Raw genomic sequence first — 17,409 nt, 5'->3', positions numbered from 1 at the left:
TATCTTGCCACACTGTGTGGTGGTTGTGACATAGATAAAATTACAGTCATCTGTAATTTAAAGATCTGAATTCTGCTTTCCAGAGGAGAGAAGTGAATAATCCTTTTTGCCCCAAATCCCCAGCCTGTCTTCCAAAAAAGATTAGAATTTCATGCATGCACACAGAAAATTGCACCTTGTGCTCTATGAGCATTGTACCGTTATAATCTTGGTATTTGAACTCCTCCCTGTTTTTCCCCTAAGTAACAGAAATCAGAAACACACAACCTCTAACAGGTCATTAATTCATTCCCCCAGCAGTGCAGAATTGTTTCCTCTAATATAGTTTCCTGTGTTTGGCCCACTCTTAACATGTGACATCCATCATTGGCCTAAATAAATAAATAATGTTTGGGGCAGAGAGAAGTCCAAGCAGCAGAATGTCAGCTCTTCACTGTACACTTTTTCTTGGCAAAAGGAACTACTTTAGTGGTTATGATTGACAACAATAATTCCAGTCCAAGCTTTCCCTGATTAGCCTTTTTACATACATCTCCTTCCATGGTTCACAAATTCTCAAAGCATGGAATATGATAGATCCACAACATTCCAAAATCTAACAAAGCCTGAACCCCCAAATTACTCTCAAATATTGGTATCTCATGTGGTAGTATGATACATAACCAGAGGAGCCATGGGCCAGTTTTCAACAAAGAGCGTGAACTGGAGCAGAACTAAAGCAGCTCAGCTGTCATGCTGTACTGAAATGGCCAACGGCTGCTAACATTTCTTCTGCCTTATGTATAACAAGTCTGCCAGTTTAGGAGCGTGCTGCCTGGCAAGGAGTTGCATTGTTGGACAATGCATCTAATCTTGCCTCGGGAATAATAATTTCTCCCTCTCCTGTCCCATTAAAGTCAGTTTCTTCTCCACTGCAGACTGTGAAAAGCCTGCATCCTTTTACATTGTTCTCCCCCCCCCCCAAAAAAAATTCTAACCACCACTTTACCTTTGGAGCCCAATGTTTAGCAATGTCTTTTGGGCCAAAGAATTTTTGTTGGTCACTTAAATGTAATTTGCTGGAATAGACATTTTAAAACATTGATGTTTGCAAAGCACTTTGAAGAGCTCTATAAATGCTACTGTCACCTCTGAAAAGACCATTCATTTGCTGGGTCTTGTCAAGCTCTGAAGGATATGAATAGACAATTAAATTACCTTTTAAAAACCTGTAGTAGGTGTTATAGAGTGTCCTCATGGCTAGCTCTTGCAAAGGCAGCACATGATCGGTCTCTGTCCCTATAGACTTCACCTCTGCTGGGAGGAACACAGTTAACTGTCCCGATGAAAAGGAGAGCAGCTTCACCTCTGAAACCTGAATAGGGGAGCCACAGCTGGAGGAATACAAACCATTCAGAAAGCAGTTAGCCAGAATAAAAGTAACCATTGGGGAAACAATATGCAATCACCTCAAAGTGCACTTTACACTGTTCTACAGAACACTGCCTTCCTAGAATAAGAGCTCACTCTTATACACAGTGTGAGTTTCAGACTGAAATGAATTTAGTACACATTCTAACTGCCTGTAACCGGCTAGATGTGGCCCATTTGAAGGTCTTTACTGATTAAGTAATACCCAATACCTAGAAAAAATGAGAACAGAGCCACAAGGTGAACCAAGGACATTGACTAACAAAGTCTAGTGTTGCTAGCTTTGCCTCTGAGTCACTCTCATTTAGCCAGACCTAACTGAACAGTACAAACTGGTTGTTACTATTACAAAATATTTTACTAATGGGTCAATGTCTTACCTGACAATAGGGTTTCTGTGCCTTGAACCAACCAGCTTGGAATGATAATGGATTTCCCACCCACAACATGTCAGGCAAAATATAGCCATAAGGCAATTAGTGCTTTAAATGCCACTGAACGCTGCTTTCCCCCTCCCAGAGCTCCCCTGAAAAGACTGCCCTGGTGAAAATGAGAAGATAACCCAGAAAAATCAGCAAACTCTGCCCTTTCCAACCCAACCCAAGTTCAGAAGAAGGGGGATTCTCAGGAACAGCGGATCCAAACAGAGCAGTTTAGTTTGTTAGTAAAAAAAATAAATTCCCTACTTGATTTCTGCTGCAGTCTATCCAGACTATTAAGAAGCCAGGAATGACATGAACTATTTGGTATTGTTTATAACAACTTAAAAATTGGACGCAAAAGTGCAGCCTTTGTTAAGTTCAGATCTAACAAATGGAATAAGAAAAGGGGCAAAGTAACTGAATTGTCAACTTTTCCAGGTATTGGGCCCAGGAAAAGAAACCGGATCCTAACAGACCTGAAAAAGGGGGAAAAAAACCTTCATGTCCCAGATAAGAAGGAACTTCAACTGCACAGGACAGTGGATGAAAACCTCAGGAGAACTGAGGTATGGAACACAGCATCAAGCAGCAGACTGACAAACCTCTCTACTGACTTCAATCAATATTGAATCTTCCTTACAAAGTATTGAGGGGGCGGAGGAAAGTCAGGAACTAAGAAATCAAATGTATCATGTCAGGCCCCAAAAACCTGTGCCTACAATACAGCATCTTTCAGTAAATACAAAGGAAGGGAAATGTTCTGGTGTGAGGAACTGAATTTAGCTGATCTACCCCCTATTAACCTCAATAGATAACACAGGTAAAATGCATTGAATACTTACTTCAGTATCAACTGGGCCTCACATCTATCTTATGGCCTAGGTTATTAATATCCACCTCTCCATCCCCAAAAGTTGCAAAATAGGATGGTAGCATGTTTAAGGGGATAACTGTATACATTTCTGCCAAGACGTGTCAGGAGAAAGAATACTGCCCTAAGAATAACAACTGGTTATTAATAGGCATGAAGGATGCACAAACAAGAATGCCATGAGGTAAGAAAGAGAAACACCATCCCCTTTCTTGCTTATAGTGATCCTCTGTGTGGCTAGGAAAAACTAAAACTCCATGTTAAAAGTGGAGTTACCGAACAGCTTTAGTAAATAAACCACAGGAGTAAAACTATGATTGTATACATTCAGAAGGAATGACAGGCTCAAAACAGTAAATCGATCAGTCCAAGTGGAAGAACAGCAAATCCAATCCAGAAAAAGAGAAAACAAAAATTTTAAGTGCTGAGATAATCACATATATAAAGATGATATTTCAGCCAGCCTGACAGCAGAATTCACAGATTCATTACTTGAGCAATGTAATTTATATTTTATTTTCAGAGTCTTAGCTTGAAATTAGCAACAAGTCGTCAGTTTTCCTGTCCAGACAGTGACCATATAAAGCATTAAACAACCATATCTTCATTCCAGGTCTCTAATCCGTTTACCTGACCAGTAAAGACCTTACACCAGCCACTAATGCTTACTATTGCAAAGGACACAGAAATGCTTTAGCAGACAATTAGTATATCATTTAAACATCCATTCAGTACATTATCAACTCTATTTGAGCACGTTGTTCCTTATGCCGTTAACAGTTACCCTATAGAAGAGGAGATGAGAGTGCGACCAGCAAGTGGAATTTCTTTTGTGTTACATTTTTTCTCCTAAATATGTGTATTTTAAGTTATATCAAAGATGTTTATAGCGTATGGAGAGGTGTCTTTTACCAGTATGTACAAGTCCAAACAGAGACCCTATTTTGCTTACTAAAGAAGAGTAGATTCTGTCACAAAATGATTTTACCTTTTAACATAAGGAATCTGAAAAAGTGTGCAGCTCCTGTTAATATAGCCTCTTTTTAGAAATAACCCTGACAGTGCAACAATAGTTCTGTTCTTAATTTGCAAATATAAGTGCTATCTTTGTTTTGGCGGAAGGGACAGAAATTTATTCGCAAAGATGAAATCTGGGCAGGGGGAAGCACTTTATCAAGTCAAATTGCTTGCTCAAAGACTGAGCACTTCTGTTATGACTGATATTGGGGAGACAAGAAGATCAGCTGTACCCAAATGCAACCCATATAGTGCTAAAATGTGGTCTGTGGCTGCCCTCTTTCTGTAATGGGGAGGACAAAGCTGATCAGCTGAATTGGTTTTTAATTGCTGGTGGTAATTTTTAAAAAATTATATTTTTTATTCATGTGTTAAAGAAAGTACAAGTACCACCACAGAGCACAATGTGGGTTTGTTTCCCCACATGCCTTACTGGAGTGCTATGAGGATTAGTTAGTTCACGTTTATGCAATGCTTTGACTGCGTCCAGCCTTGTCTACAAGACTTATTAAATTTTCCATTGTAGCTACTACTGGTGTAGCTGCACCAGTGGCAGTAACAGTGGAAGTGTAGTCAAGGAACTATTGGATGCTGCCATTTTAGCCGTCTCATCTAGACCTGCTGTATTCAATTGTGGTTAAAATGCCAAAGGCTAACATAAAATCTGATTAGGCTATGAAAATGAAGATATCGTAAATAAGGAGGAACACTAGCAGACATCTTTTAAAAGGGACAAAGTCAAATGAAAATCTGGTTTATGCAGACAGTTGTGAAATAAGATGACAAGTGATGCCACTCAAAAAATTTGCATACGGTTCGTTTTAGATACAAACATTTTAACAGATTAAAATGGAATATTAAAGATATAGTGAAAGGCAAAGATGGGGTTCAAAATGACTGAAAATAAACAAAACTGTTCAATCAAACCTGTTAGCACACTTTTAGGTACTACCACTAGTGTTTTCTCAAAAAAGAAGAGTGAATTAAAAGTAAAGAAAAACAATTTAACATCTTGTTTACAATTTATTCCAGTTTCTGATAAAGCAAAACAAACACTTAAAGTAGATATACAACCACGTCATTTATTGAAGGATAAGGTCAATAAAATTTTTGATCAGCACAGAGAGACCCCACCTGGCAACAGCAAATTGTGATACAACTTCAAAATACTTATACATCACAGGAACAAACAGGAATATGAGCTTTGGCTATCAGGAAAACCTTAAAAATTCTCAGATGTGTAATGGTTAACATACTTTAACAAGGCATGGGCTATAAATGTGGAGTTTATAATTAGTGTAGGTATAGTTGAGAGGAATAGCACAGTGATTTTATAATTAGAAGATATTGGGGCATGTACTCCTCTCACCACTTTTGCCCCAGCATAACTACATTAATTTCAGTGGAGCTATTATTCCTGATTTAAGTCAGGGAAGAAACAGGCAAGTGTCCTGAAGAGCACACTTTCTCCTCACATCAAACTCACAAACATACGATAGGTTTCAGAGTAACAGCCGTGTTAGTCTGTATTCGCGAAAAGAAAAGGAGTACTTGTGGCACCTTAGAGATTAACCAATTTATTTGAGCATAAGCTTTCGTGATGTATCCGATGAAGTGAGCTGTAGCTCACGAAAGCTTATGCTCAAATAAATTGGTTAGTCTCTAAGGTGCCACAAGTACTCCTTTTCTTTTTGCAAACATACGATAGAGCTTAGGGTATTTTTAAATATACATAAAAGTTGGATTGCAATTTGTAGAAAATTATTTAATCGCTTATTGAGTGCCAAGCACTATAAAGAGTTGCTACAGGGATGTTATGAGAGTATGAATAAGAGGAAAGCCCACGTGAAATTCTATTCAGATATGGTCCATTACAGGCAAAGGTTTGAGAATCCACTGACTAGTCCAGTGCTGCAATGTATGGGATGCAAACACTGTAAGAGATGTTTACTTATTAAAGATCATTGAAACATATTTTAAAAATACAGAATATACCTATTGGTCTTGATTTTGGAAAAGTATGTTTTAATGAAGCCTATATTTTGGGCCAAATTTAAAACACAGTCTTCAGCTTCATGCCCTACATTATCAGTAAACGTTTCCTACAAATATCCACAAATGCTCTGGCTGTTGTGGCTTAGCACTGAAATATTAAAATGTTCAGCAAATTAATGCAGAAGATTACAAAAGTAATATAGAACAGGTAGCCAAAGTAATCCCTTCAAAGTAACATCAGTCCTGAATGAATAACCCAAAATAAAATTCAGTTGTATCACACAGGCATGTATTTATGAAGAGCGTTAGAAGATAAAGGTATGTAAGACATTAAGTTAATTCATGCTTACCCGCTGCAACCAATGACTTTATTATATAGATAAGAAGGGAGCCCTTTCAGGTGAATATTGTTATCCACATAAACATATTGCAGTTCTCGAGAACGACCTAAATCTGGGTTTTAGAAAACAAAAAGAGAAAGAGGAGAAAAATGAAGTAATGACAATTCCCAGCAGAAATAATTAAAATCAAAGTAAGTTGATTGGACTCCCTGTAAGTGAACATGAAATATTACGCTATGTCAGTTTAATTTAATTTGACTAAATGAAATCTGTGGAGAAAGTATTTTTTAAAAAGACCCCGGTACACACTAAAGTTACTCTAAAAATACCTAACCCCTTTCTAACATTTCCGTAAATCCCATTATGAAGGGAATGTCACTGTGAGAATGAATTTACTAATTCTGTCAATTTGAAAAGGTAAAACGACTCTTGGGCTCACATCTATAGCTAACCTTTTAAAAACAGCAGGCCAAGTCCCATGCTAGTGTCAAGTGATGTAACTCCACTGAAGTCAGAGCTCCATCAATGTACAGAAACAGAATGGGACTGTTCAAGATAATATAATAATTTAATGAAATTCATGATAACTAATGCAAATTAGTGACCACCTCTGACTTTTCAGGTGTTTACTGACATAAGCTGTAGGGCAGCTAACAGACCAGCAATTGTGTAGTTCTGTACACACTGGGTTAAATTCAGCGCTGACTTACTATACACCCAGACAACCACACTGACATCACTCAAATTGCATGAGATGTAAGAGGGCAGATTTTGCATGAACCAAGCAGAGTTTTGGCCAGTGAAACAAAGTGGTTTACATATTACACTAAAATTACAAAACAAAAAATTCAGATATTGACAGATGATTATTATATGATAGAAAGTGTACATACAGGTTTCCAACTAAGAAAAAGCAAAACATTTCCTATGACTATTAGTAAGCTGTCAATACACTTCAAGCATTGACTGTTACATCTTTTCATAAAAATAGTCAGGAGGCTGGCAGGACTGGCTGGTGAGGAATGTTTAGAAGAGCCAGACAAGTAGAGCATAGCTAATCAATAAGTAACAGGAGAGAGAGACGTTAAGAACCTACAAGCTTTTAAGAGTATGAACACCAAGCCTGGAGAGGTTCGATTTAGTTTGGGACGTAAGAGTCCGAGAAAGAGAAAGTTAAAGGGAAAATACAGGTTTCCAGGAAATAAAAAAATCCTGTCAGCAAAACACAGTCACTCGAGGAACAGTCTATTAAGGGAAAGTAGCGACTCATTAACCTGAGACATTTAAATCCAGACTGAACAAAGCACTAAAAAATGTAGTCTAAGAAACAGCCCTGAACTGGCTGAGAGACTGATTACTTTAGATGATCTAAGTGGTCTAGTCCATCTCTAACTTTGATGATTTTCCAAACATTAAGGGTATATTCAACTGCATACATTTCAATTCAATTAAAAACACAATCAGTTATTTTAGAAAGTTTAAGTAGTAAAAACATTTAAAAAAAAAAAACAAGCAACAGAAGGCTCCTATCTGACGGCCTAACCACTTGCAAAAACATTTCTGCAGAAAAGGCTGAAATGTATTACTAAACTGAATATGCCTGTATGCCTCCAACATATTAATCATGGGTTTAAGCAGTACAGATTTAGAAATTAAGGAAGGTAAAGAAGCATTTGGATTAAAATGCATTGAATGAGCTACGTGAAAGCTACACTGTCCTAGACTAATTCTGACTTCCCATCTTCACCAACCAGAAATTATTTTGATTGGCATGAAAATATAAAAGGAAACCTCAGAGACTATGTACTTCTGCCCATTTCATGAACACAACTAAAACACAGATACCAGAATACAAAGTGTAAAAATTCCCTATTATGTCTCATTCTGCTAGATATGGTAGGAGCAATAAATTGTCTAAGATTTTTTGCCAGCCACTACTACTACAGGATGTTATATAAATGTGTAATGTTTTATTTATGCATAGGTCTCTGGCCATCATTCAACTCTGATGAATCACAAGCTAACATTTTACTCATTTCTACTACAGCTTTCCTGATCCCATAAGGTGTTGAGTGTAGTCAGCTCCCGTTGACTTTAAAGAGAATCAAAGACACTAGGAACCTTGCAGGATTGCAGCCCAAAAGGTCTGTGCAAAGAAGATCAACCTACTACAGACACAATCAAACATCATGGGAAAAAAGATGGGGTGGGGGAAAAAAGGTGTCCTAAAATTCAACAAGGAAACGAAGATACAGTTTAATCTGAAAACGTAATCTCTCTGTATGTAGTTATGAATCAGGCATTATAAGAGAGGACAGTGTTAAGGTTTCTAGATTTTTAAAAAAAATCCTCTCACTTTGTAAGAGTCAATTTGACTGTTCCTGAGTGGTATTTTTAAAAAACGGCTTAAAAGAAAGTAGTTATCCTTCAAGTAAGAGTACATTCAAATATACAAAATATGGGCTAGGTGGTGGTCTATTGACAGCACAGTGCTGTTGAGATTGGGCTGCCCCTTTGCAGGCCAGCTGCAAATGAAAACACTGCAAGGAACGCACAAACATCTGAAATACAGATAGGGGGAGAAAAAATGGTAAGGGAGCATCTCAAACTGCCAAAGTAGGCCCACTAAACGACTGTTGAAGGGCTCCAAGTGGTGTCTTGTTATGTCTTTCTCGGCAAGGAAGAAGGGTCATTTGAAGGCTGAACCATTAGTGCTGGTGCTAGAAGGAAACCTATCAGATTCCCTTTGTGGAGTAAAAATGTCAGAGTGATTTGATTTAATATATTACTTTTACAAAGGGCCTGAGCCTGCACCATTCTACACTATGGGAATTTTGCCTTAAGCTGGACCCTAACAGCGCTCTCAATATACTTCCTTTGAAACGATGTACTTGACTTTCACAGGGCACTTTCTGTCCTGAAGAAATTTCTGCTTGGAAAGTTATGAGAAACACACAAATCCCTCTGCAGTATACAACAATCTTCACTTCCTCTCCTGAAATGATGCGTGGTGCTGGTGTGTATTGCTAAAGAGCTAACACCTCAAATGGCTGTTAGCATTAGTTCAGCGTAGGTTGGCTACATATAGTTTGTTAAAGGTTTTAGGATCCTTCTCCATAAAACAATATAAATGTAGTGTGAGAAAGTTCCTCCTCTGCCTTGGTGGGTCCTGCACTTATTGGCAGATTTTCTCGCCTCAGAGGTTCACGGCAGCCCTCAGTTTGGCCACTTTCGTGGCTCAAATCTGCCGTTCACTCAGTTAGTCTCATCACTGGCCAGCATGGGGAAAGGAAGAAGAACAATCCCCACAGTCTCTGCTGATCCACCTAGTGGGTCGGGGAACAGGTCAGAGACCTTCCCCTCTGGTGGAACCCACCGTCCAGTTCAACTCCTCTTGTATCAAGTAGGGAGTTGGGGGGAGGGGGGGAACCGGGCCCGCCCCCTGCTCCGGGTTCCAGCCCAGGGCCCTGTGGATTGCAGCTGTCTACAGTGGCTCCTGTAACAGGTGCGTGACAGCTACAACTCCCTGGGCTACTTCCCCATGGCCTCCTCCCAACACCTTCTTTATTCTCACCACAGGACTTTCCTCCTGGCGTCTGATAATGCTTGTACTCCTCAGTCGTCCAACAGTCCGCGTTCTCACTCTCAGCTCCTAGCGCCTCTTGCTCCCAGCTCCTTACACTCGCACCACAAACTGAAGTGAGCTTGTTTTTAAACCCAGGTGCCCTGATTAGCCTTAACTGATTCTAGCAGCTTCTTGATTAGAACACCTGCAGCCAATCAGCCTGTCTGCCTTAATTGTTTCCAGAAAGTTCCTGATTGTTCTGGAACCTTCCCTGGTACCTTACCCATGGAAAAGGGACATACTTAACCTGGGGCTAATCTATCTGCCTTCTATCACTCTCCTGTAGCCATCTGGCCCGACCCGGTCACAGTAGGGTACAATGTAAAATATTACAGCACTAGCACAGAGGCATCCAATAAAATATAAGCACACAGCACTGACTGCAACACATCGAAAAGCTGAAAAAATGTAGTCATGTTGCAGAATCCAGTTATACCAATGAGCACAGAAAACTGGGGGCTGCTGGGTGACTTGAATGTGTTACTGTTTTATCCTACTGGTCTTGGGGAAAAGGGAAGAAAATTCAAAAGGTTCTTGTTTTTAATTTAGTTATATATAGACATATATAGGATGAAAATCAGGTTATGGTCTTTTAAAAAATACATTCTCCGGAGCTGCTGTTTTAAGCAACAAGCCTAAAAAGGAGCTGTGCTTCATTTCTCCCCTCTGTTTGGATGTTGCATTTAGACTGTAAGCTCTTCGAGACAGGGACTTCCCACGTGACTGAAGTACTTTTGGGTGCTACATAAACATCTCCATCTCAGTTTGGGCAAAACTCCTCAACTTTAAGCTCCCAAATCCCACAACAGTGCATGAGTTTACATATTTCATGTTCAAATGAAACTTATTACATTAATAACCATGCATCTCCTTCCAACCTCCAAAGATAAAAAAAAGTGTCAAACACCACCACAAACAAGTTTATTTTAGTAGTTACCAGTTTAAAAAGCTCTTTCTACACCATCCCCATTAGTTTTTATGTATTACACCAGGAAATAAATATTGTTAAAAGCTTTTTGATAAACACACTTCTTTTGAACTCTATAAAATAAAGAAGCTGTCCATCTATGGAAAGGCTAAGCCACAAAGAAAGTTTTCATGTGGCTTTTGCTAGCACTGCACTGTGTCTAAAACATTTCCACTTTCCTCCTTCCAGACTCTCAGATCAAAGACCTTTCTTCTAGAAGTGACCAAATACTACAAGTCCTGAACAACCCCCAATTCTATTTTTATTTATTTATTTATTTTATTTAACCTCAAGGCCCTGGCATATGCATTCCACATGGTTGAAGACCAAACAAAAGCTCATGTGTCTGCATTGATGCTCTTTTAACCATATTGTGAAAGCAGGCATGCTGTAAAAGCATCTACTGTGGTAGAAGACCTTTGTTGACTGTACACTGATAAATTACTAGACCCATTTGCTTAAAGAAAAGCACATATAGACCCTCAAAAAAGTGATACAACACTGAGATTTTACTGTCATAATATCCAGCCACTGTCACCAAACTCTAGACAGAATGGTCCATAATTACTTTATTTAAATCATTTTATCAATCATGACAAATTGTTTTAATTGCAACAACAAAAAGCCAGACTCCAGTTTCTTTCAATAGAATTTTTGTTTTCAGAAGTTGTAGCATTTGCATTCGATACTTGGAGAATTTTTAAATCCTGTTCACCTTCTTCAGAACACAGAGTAACCTGTAATATATAGCTCAGTAGTTTCATCTTCAATTCTAGAACAGAATTCCTAAAGCCGTTTACTGGACCAGAATGGAAAAACCACATGGTCTACAAAGACAAGCAAAAGGAAGGTGCAGAGCTTGGGCACGATACATAGGGTTACACAGCTGGACTCAGAAATACATTTCAGCATATTTTTAGAAAGTTGTCAAGGATGCCCAGAGCATTGTATGGGTACTCTTTTATTACTTAGTATAAATCTAAATAGTGTACCTTTTATGTCAGTCCTCGGAAAACCTACCAATTTAAGAGTTATATTGGCATATGCAGGTATTTAAGTCTCCATTGCAAGAACAAGTAAGTAATCTTGTTTTTGTTCAACTATCTGTTCAGACATCTGCTTGAAAAGTTGGGAGTGGCATGGTATATTTATATTTGGTGAATCTATTTAGCAAATAATATACTAATTCTGCATGGACACAAACTTAAGAATGGTGAATTTTAAAACCAAAAGAGAAAATACACAACAGGACTCGCTTATACAGTATCTCTATCCTGCATTACAACACAAGCACAGGACTATTACTGGGGTACATCCGGGAATGTCAGCCTATGAGTAAGCAGGTGTAGGTTTTCCTCAGACCGAACAGGGATTTTGCAAGCAGTCACAGTGGACATGTCTACACTAGCGTTAAGGAAAAGTTAGCACATGTGACTCCATTTTGGTTTGGGGCCCACCATTGTCTAAAAGCAAGCACATCATGCACCAGGAGGAGTGTTCCTTAGATACTGCATTCCGGTGAAAATCCTCCTCCTTGTCTCCAGCCTGCCTTGACTCCCAGTATCTGGTTTTTGTCAGTCCCTAACTCCCTATCTCCTGGCCTTTGATGTGAGGCCTCCCATCCTGATAATAAAAGTTAGTGATGCATGGCTTTAGGACCATGCTGTGTAATTAACATACTGGTTTAGCACGAGGAATGCACCAAGCAAGGATAGGTGGTAGATAAGAAAAGGGTTTGTTTATTGGCTAAGGTTTCCGATGCACGAGGGCAACATGCTTTGCTAAAAAGTATATAAACTTTGTATAATCTGTATTCGGGGCCCCTTCCTGGCTAGCAGAGGGGCACCATGCTCAAGCGTAATAAACTTAGTGTTTTTTGGGAACTCTGCAGTTGTGGACTTTGTTTATGTGCCTTAGCCTAGATTCGAACTGTGCATGTCCTATCAGGTGTAATTCGTAGCATTTGTGTGCGTGTCCTATCAGGTGTAATTCGTAGCATTTGTGAGCATGTCCTATCAGGTGTAATTCGTAGCATTTGTGTGCGTGTCCTATCAGGTGTAATTCGTAGCAGTTATGTGCGTGTCCTATCAAGTGTAATTCGTAGCAGTTGTGTGCGTGTCCTATCAAGTGTAATTCGGAACACTAGGAAAGGCTGACAACACCTGCACTGTCTACATTAATTGCAAATTATTAGTTAAAATGTGGTAACATTTTAAAAACACGATAATTTCTCCCAGATGCATGCTTTTTTACTAGGCATGTCTGAGAATGAACAACTTGCCTCCTTCTCTAGTCAGTATAGATCAACCAGTAGTCAGAAAGTAGCACATTAAGGGTATGTCTACACTATCCACTGGATCGGTGGGCAGCAATCGATCCAGCAGGGGTCAATTTATTGCGTCCAGTCTAGACGCGATAAATCGATCCCCAAGCGCACTCCCGTCGACTCCTGTACTCCACCACTGCAAGAGGCGCAGGCAGAGTCAACGGGGAAGCAGCAGTCTACTCACTACAGTGAAAACACCATGGTAAGTCGATCTAAGTACATCAACTTCAGCTACGTTATTCACATAGCTAAAGTTGCATAACTTAGATCGATTCCCCTCCCAGCAGTGTAGACCAGGGCTGAACCTTGAAATTAGAAGTTCTACGGAATCAAACCACAGTTGGTTGAGTAGAGAAGATGAGGAGGATTTATCTGTAATCTGACAAATGAAAAGCCACATTCTAAGAATGTAATTTGTTGGGGAAAAGTCAATAGGGTTTTTGTAGAGGGAAATCATGCCTCACGAATCTACTAGAATTCTTTGAGTGGGTCAACAAGCATGTGGAAAAGGGGGATCCAGTGGATATAGTGTACTTAAGATTTTCAGAAAGCCTTTGACAAGGTCCCTCACCAAAACCTCTTAAGCAAAGTAAGCTGTCACAGGGTAAGAGGGAAGGTCCTCTCAGGGATTGGTAACTGGTTAAAACATAGGAAACAAAGGGTAGGAATAAATGGTTAGTTTTCAGAATGGAGAGAGGTAAATAGTCCCAAGGGTCTATACTGGGACCAGTCCTATTCAACATATTCATAAATGATCTGAAAAAAGGAGTAAACAGTGAGGTGGCAAAATTTGCAGACGATACAAAACTACTCTTCAATTATTTAGATAATGGTATAGAGCGTATACTTATAAAGTTTGCGGACGATACCAAGCTGGGAGGGGTTGCAAGTGCTTTAGATGATAAGATTAAAATTCAAAATGATCTGAACTGGAGAAATGGTCTGAAGTAAATAGGATGAAATTCAATAAGGACAAATGCAAAGTACTTCATTTAGGAAGGAATAATCCGTTGCACACAAACAAAACGGGAAATGACTGCACAGGAAAGAGTACTGAGGAAAGGAATCTGGGGGTCATAGTGGACCATAAGCTAACTATGAGTCAACAGTGTAACACTGTTGCAAAAAAAGCAAACATCCTTCTGAGATGCATTAGTAGGAGTGTTGTAAGCAAGACACGGTAAGTAATTCTTCCACTCTACTCTGTGCTGATTAGGCCTCAACTAGAGTATTGTGTCCAGTTCTGGGCGCCACATTTCAGGAAAGATGTGGACAAATTGGAGAAAGTCCAGAGAAGAGTAACAAAAATTATTAAAGGTCTAGAAAACATGACCTATGAGTGAAGATTGAAAAAAATTGAGTTTGTTTAGTTTAGAGAAGAGAAGACTGAGGGAGGACATAACAGGGTTCAAGTACATAAAAGGTTGTTACAAGGAGAAGGAAGAAAAATTGTTCTTCTTAATCTCTGAGGATAGGACAAGAAGCAATGGGCTTAAATTGCAGCAAGGGAGGTTTAGGTTGAACATTAGGAAAAAATTCCTAACTGTCGGGGTGGTTAAGCACTGGAATAAATTGCCAAGGGAGGTTGCGGAATCTTCATCATTGGAGATTTTTAAGAGCAGGTTAGACAAACACCTGTCAGGAATGGTCTAGATCAGAGGTGGGCAAACTACGGCCTGCAGGCCACATCGGGCCCGTGGGACCATCCTGCCCAGCCCTTGAGCTCCTGACTGGGGAGGCTAGTCCCCAACCCCTCCCCTGTTGTCCCCCACTCCCCTGCAGCTATGCCGCCGCGCAGGCAGCGAGCGTAACGGGGTGGCCGCGGCGCATGCGGCGGTGGGGGGGTAGGGTAGAGGGTTCTGGGGGGCAGTCAGGAGACAGGGAGCGGTTGGATGGGGCGGAGGTTCTGGGTCAGGGAGGTTGAATAGGGTGTGGGAGTCCCGGGGGCCTGTCAGGAGGTGGAGGGTGGTGCTGGATAGGGGCTGGGGGGCAGTCAGGAGACAGGGAGCAGAGGGGGTTGTGTAGGGGGTGGGATCCCGGGGGGGGGGGTTGGAGCGGGGGTCCCGGGAGGGCGCGGTCAGGGGACAAGGAGCAGGGGAGTTGGATGGGTCGGGGGTTCTTAGGGGGGCAGTCAGGGAGTGGATAGGGGGTGGGGGCCAGGCTGCTTGAGGGGCACAGACTTCCCTACCCGGCCCTCCATACAGTTTCACACCCCGATGTGGCCCTCGGGCCAAAAAGTTTGCCCACCCCTAGTCTAGATAATACTTAGTCCTGCCATGAGTGTAGGGGACTGGACTAGATGACCTCTCAAGGTCCCTTCCAGTCCTATGATTCTATTCAAGATATTCCAGTCCCAAGCAGACTACGAAGAGCTACAAAAGGATCTCTCAAAACTGGGTGACTAGGAAACAAAATGGCAGATGAAATTCAATGTTGATAATGCAAAGTAATGCACATTGGAAAACATAATCCCAACTATACATATAAAATGATGGGGTCTAAATTAGCTGTTACCACTCAAGAAAGAGTGGTAATTGTGGATAGTTCTCTGAAAACATTTACTCAATGTGCAGCTGCAGTAGTCAAAAAAACGAACAGAATGTTGGGAATAATTAAGAAAGGGATAGATAATAAGACAGAAAACATCATATTGCCTCTATATAAATCCATGGTATGCCCACATCTTGAATACTACGTGCAGATGTGGTCACCCCATCTCAAAAAAGATATATTGGAATTGGAAAAGATTCAGAAAAGGGCAACAAAAATGATCAGTGGTATGGAACGGCTGCCATATGAGGAGAGATTAATAAAACTGGGACTTTTCATCTTGGAAAAGAGATGACTAAGGGGGGATTATGATACAGGTCTATAAAATCATGACTGGTGTGGAGAAAGTAAATAAGGAAGCGTTATTTATTCCTTCTCATAACACAAGAACTAGGGGTCACCAAATGAAATTAATAGGCAGCAGGTTTAAAACAAACAAAAAAGTATTTTTTCCACACAATGCACAGTCAACCTGTGGAACTCCTTGCTAGAGGATATTATGAAGGCCAAGATTGTAACAGAGTTCAAAAAAGAACTAGATAAGTTCATGGAGGGTAGGTCCATCAATGACCATTAGTCTGGATGGGCAGGGATGGTTTCCCTAGCTTCTGTTTGCCAGAAGCTGGGAATGGATCACTTGATTACCAGTTCTGTTCATTTCCTCTGGGGCATCTGGCATTAGCCACCGTCAGAAGACGGGATACTGAGCTACACTGACCTTTGGTCTGACCCAATATGGCAGTTCTTATGTTCTAAGAATCAAAATGAGTATCACTGATCACGACTAACTCCACATGCTGAGATTATTACCAGGCCTTTACATGCTGTCTACTATGTGGTGTCCCAACAAAAACAAAAGGACAGATGGTTCAAGTAGTCTAAACTAAGCAGGTCAAAGATGACAGTGAAAATAAATTTTATTTCTATAATTTAAGTAGCTTATACCACTCAGTTTTAATTAAGGAAATCTTAAAATCAGGTATTTTTTAAACATTCATATAAAAGGATGCTTAGTAACACCCACTGTATATTGTCCAGTTGTGAAATGATTAAAGATGCAGATTTTATGCTGTATCTAAATTTTTAAGAGTATATCATTCAAAATGTCCGCGGGTTATGCAGCACTGGCTACCTTATATAAAAATCCATAAGGAAAGGGTTTAAGGAAAGAGAATTACGGGCCTTTATTCATGATTTCAAGTTGTGCAAGTAACTCATGCTAGAGTCAAACTCTGAGGAGTCTGGGTATTCAGCATCATGAAATGCCCATGCAGGTCAACAGTCACCATTCAGGTTTCCATACAAATGTTATGTTGAGACCTTACTTTTAAAATGTATTAATCATTCCCTTTCGCTTTCATGTATTTCTGAGGCACTTATATCCACACCATGTTCGATAAGCACCATGTTCGATGTCATAAAATGTGCAACTGAAGTAGGCTGCAAGGATGCACGCAGAACACAGCCACCAGATATGAGAGCTGAAAAAACAAACAAACAAACAAAAAACAAACACCAAACACGCCCCCCCCCCCCAAATTGTGCCTGTAAACTTGAAATATTTCAACAAGCATGTAGTATACTGACACACATATGGAAGTTTTTCCTAAAATGGCAGAAATAATTTTTTTGTTTTCAGTGAGGCAATCCTCTTTTCCACTGTATTTCACCACATCTTCACCATTTGGAAATCTTCTGATTCTTTAGGATGGAATTAAACATTTCTATTTATTCTGTGCTGCTTTTTCCTCTTAACTCCAGGATTTAGTATTCAATTCCACATGCACAGATAGCAAATTATCTCCAAATGTTCCACAGTGAGTTCCTGTTGTTAAGAATTACTGAGCAAGGTCAACTGACCGTCTTTGATGTTTCCCATTATTTT

General features: G+C 40.0%; 1 protein-coding gene across 1 annotated transcript in view; it reads right to left on the bottom strand.

Moving 5' to 3' along the window:
• The window catches only part of LRRC28 (leucine rich repeat containing 28), a 98,745-nt gene that overhangs the window by 17,352 nt on the left and 63,984 nt on the right, over positions 1-17,409 (bottom strand). Inside the window, exons 7-8 of the mRNA XM_084641069.1 lie at positions 6,066-6,168; positions 1,198-1,373 (exon numbers count right to left, since the gene is read on the bottom strand). Coding sequence (XP_084497195.1) covers positions 1,198-1,373; positions 6,066-6,168 — 279 coding nt within the window. The remainder of the gene's footprint in view (positions 1-1,197; positions 1,374-6,065; positions 6,169-17,409) is intronic.

The sequence above is a fragment of the Lepidochelys olivacea genome, assembly GCF_965140295.1.
Source record: "Lepidochelys olivacea isolate rLepOli2 genome assembly, chromosome: 10".
Taxonomy (NCBI): Eukaryota; Metazoa; Chordata; order Testudines; family Cheloniidae; genus Lepidochelys; species Lepidochelys olivacea.
This window is presented reverse-complemented; position numbering and strand designations above follow the sequence as displayed.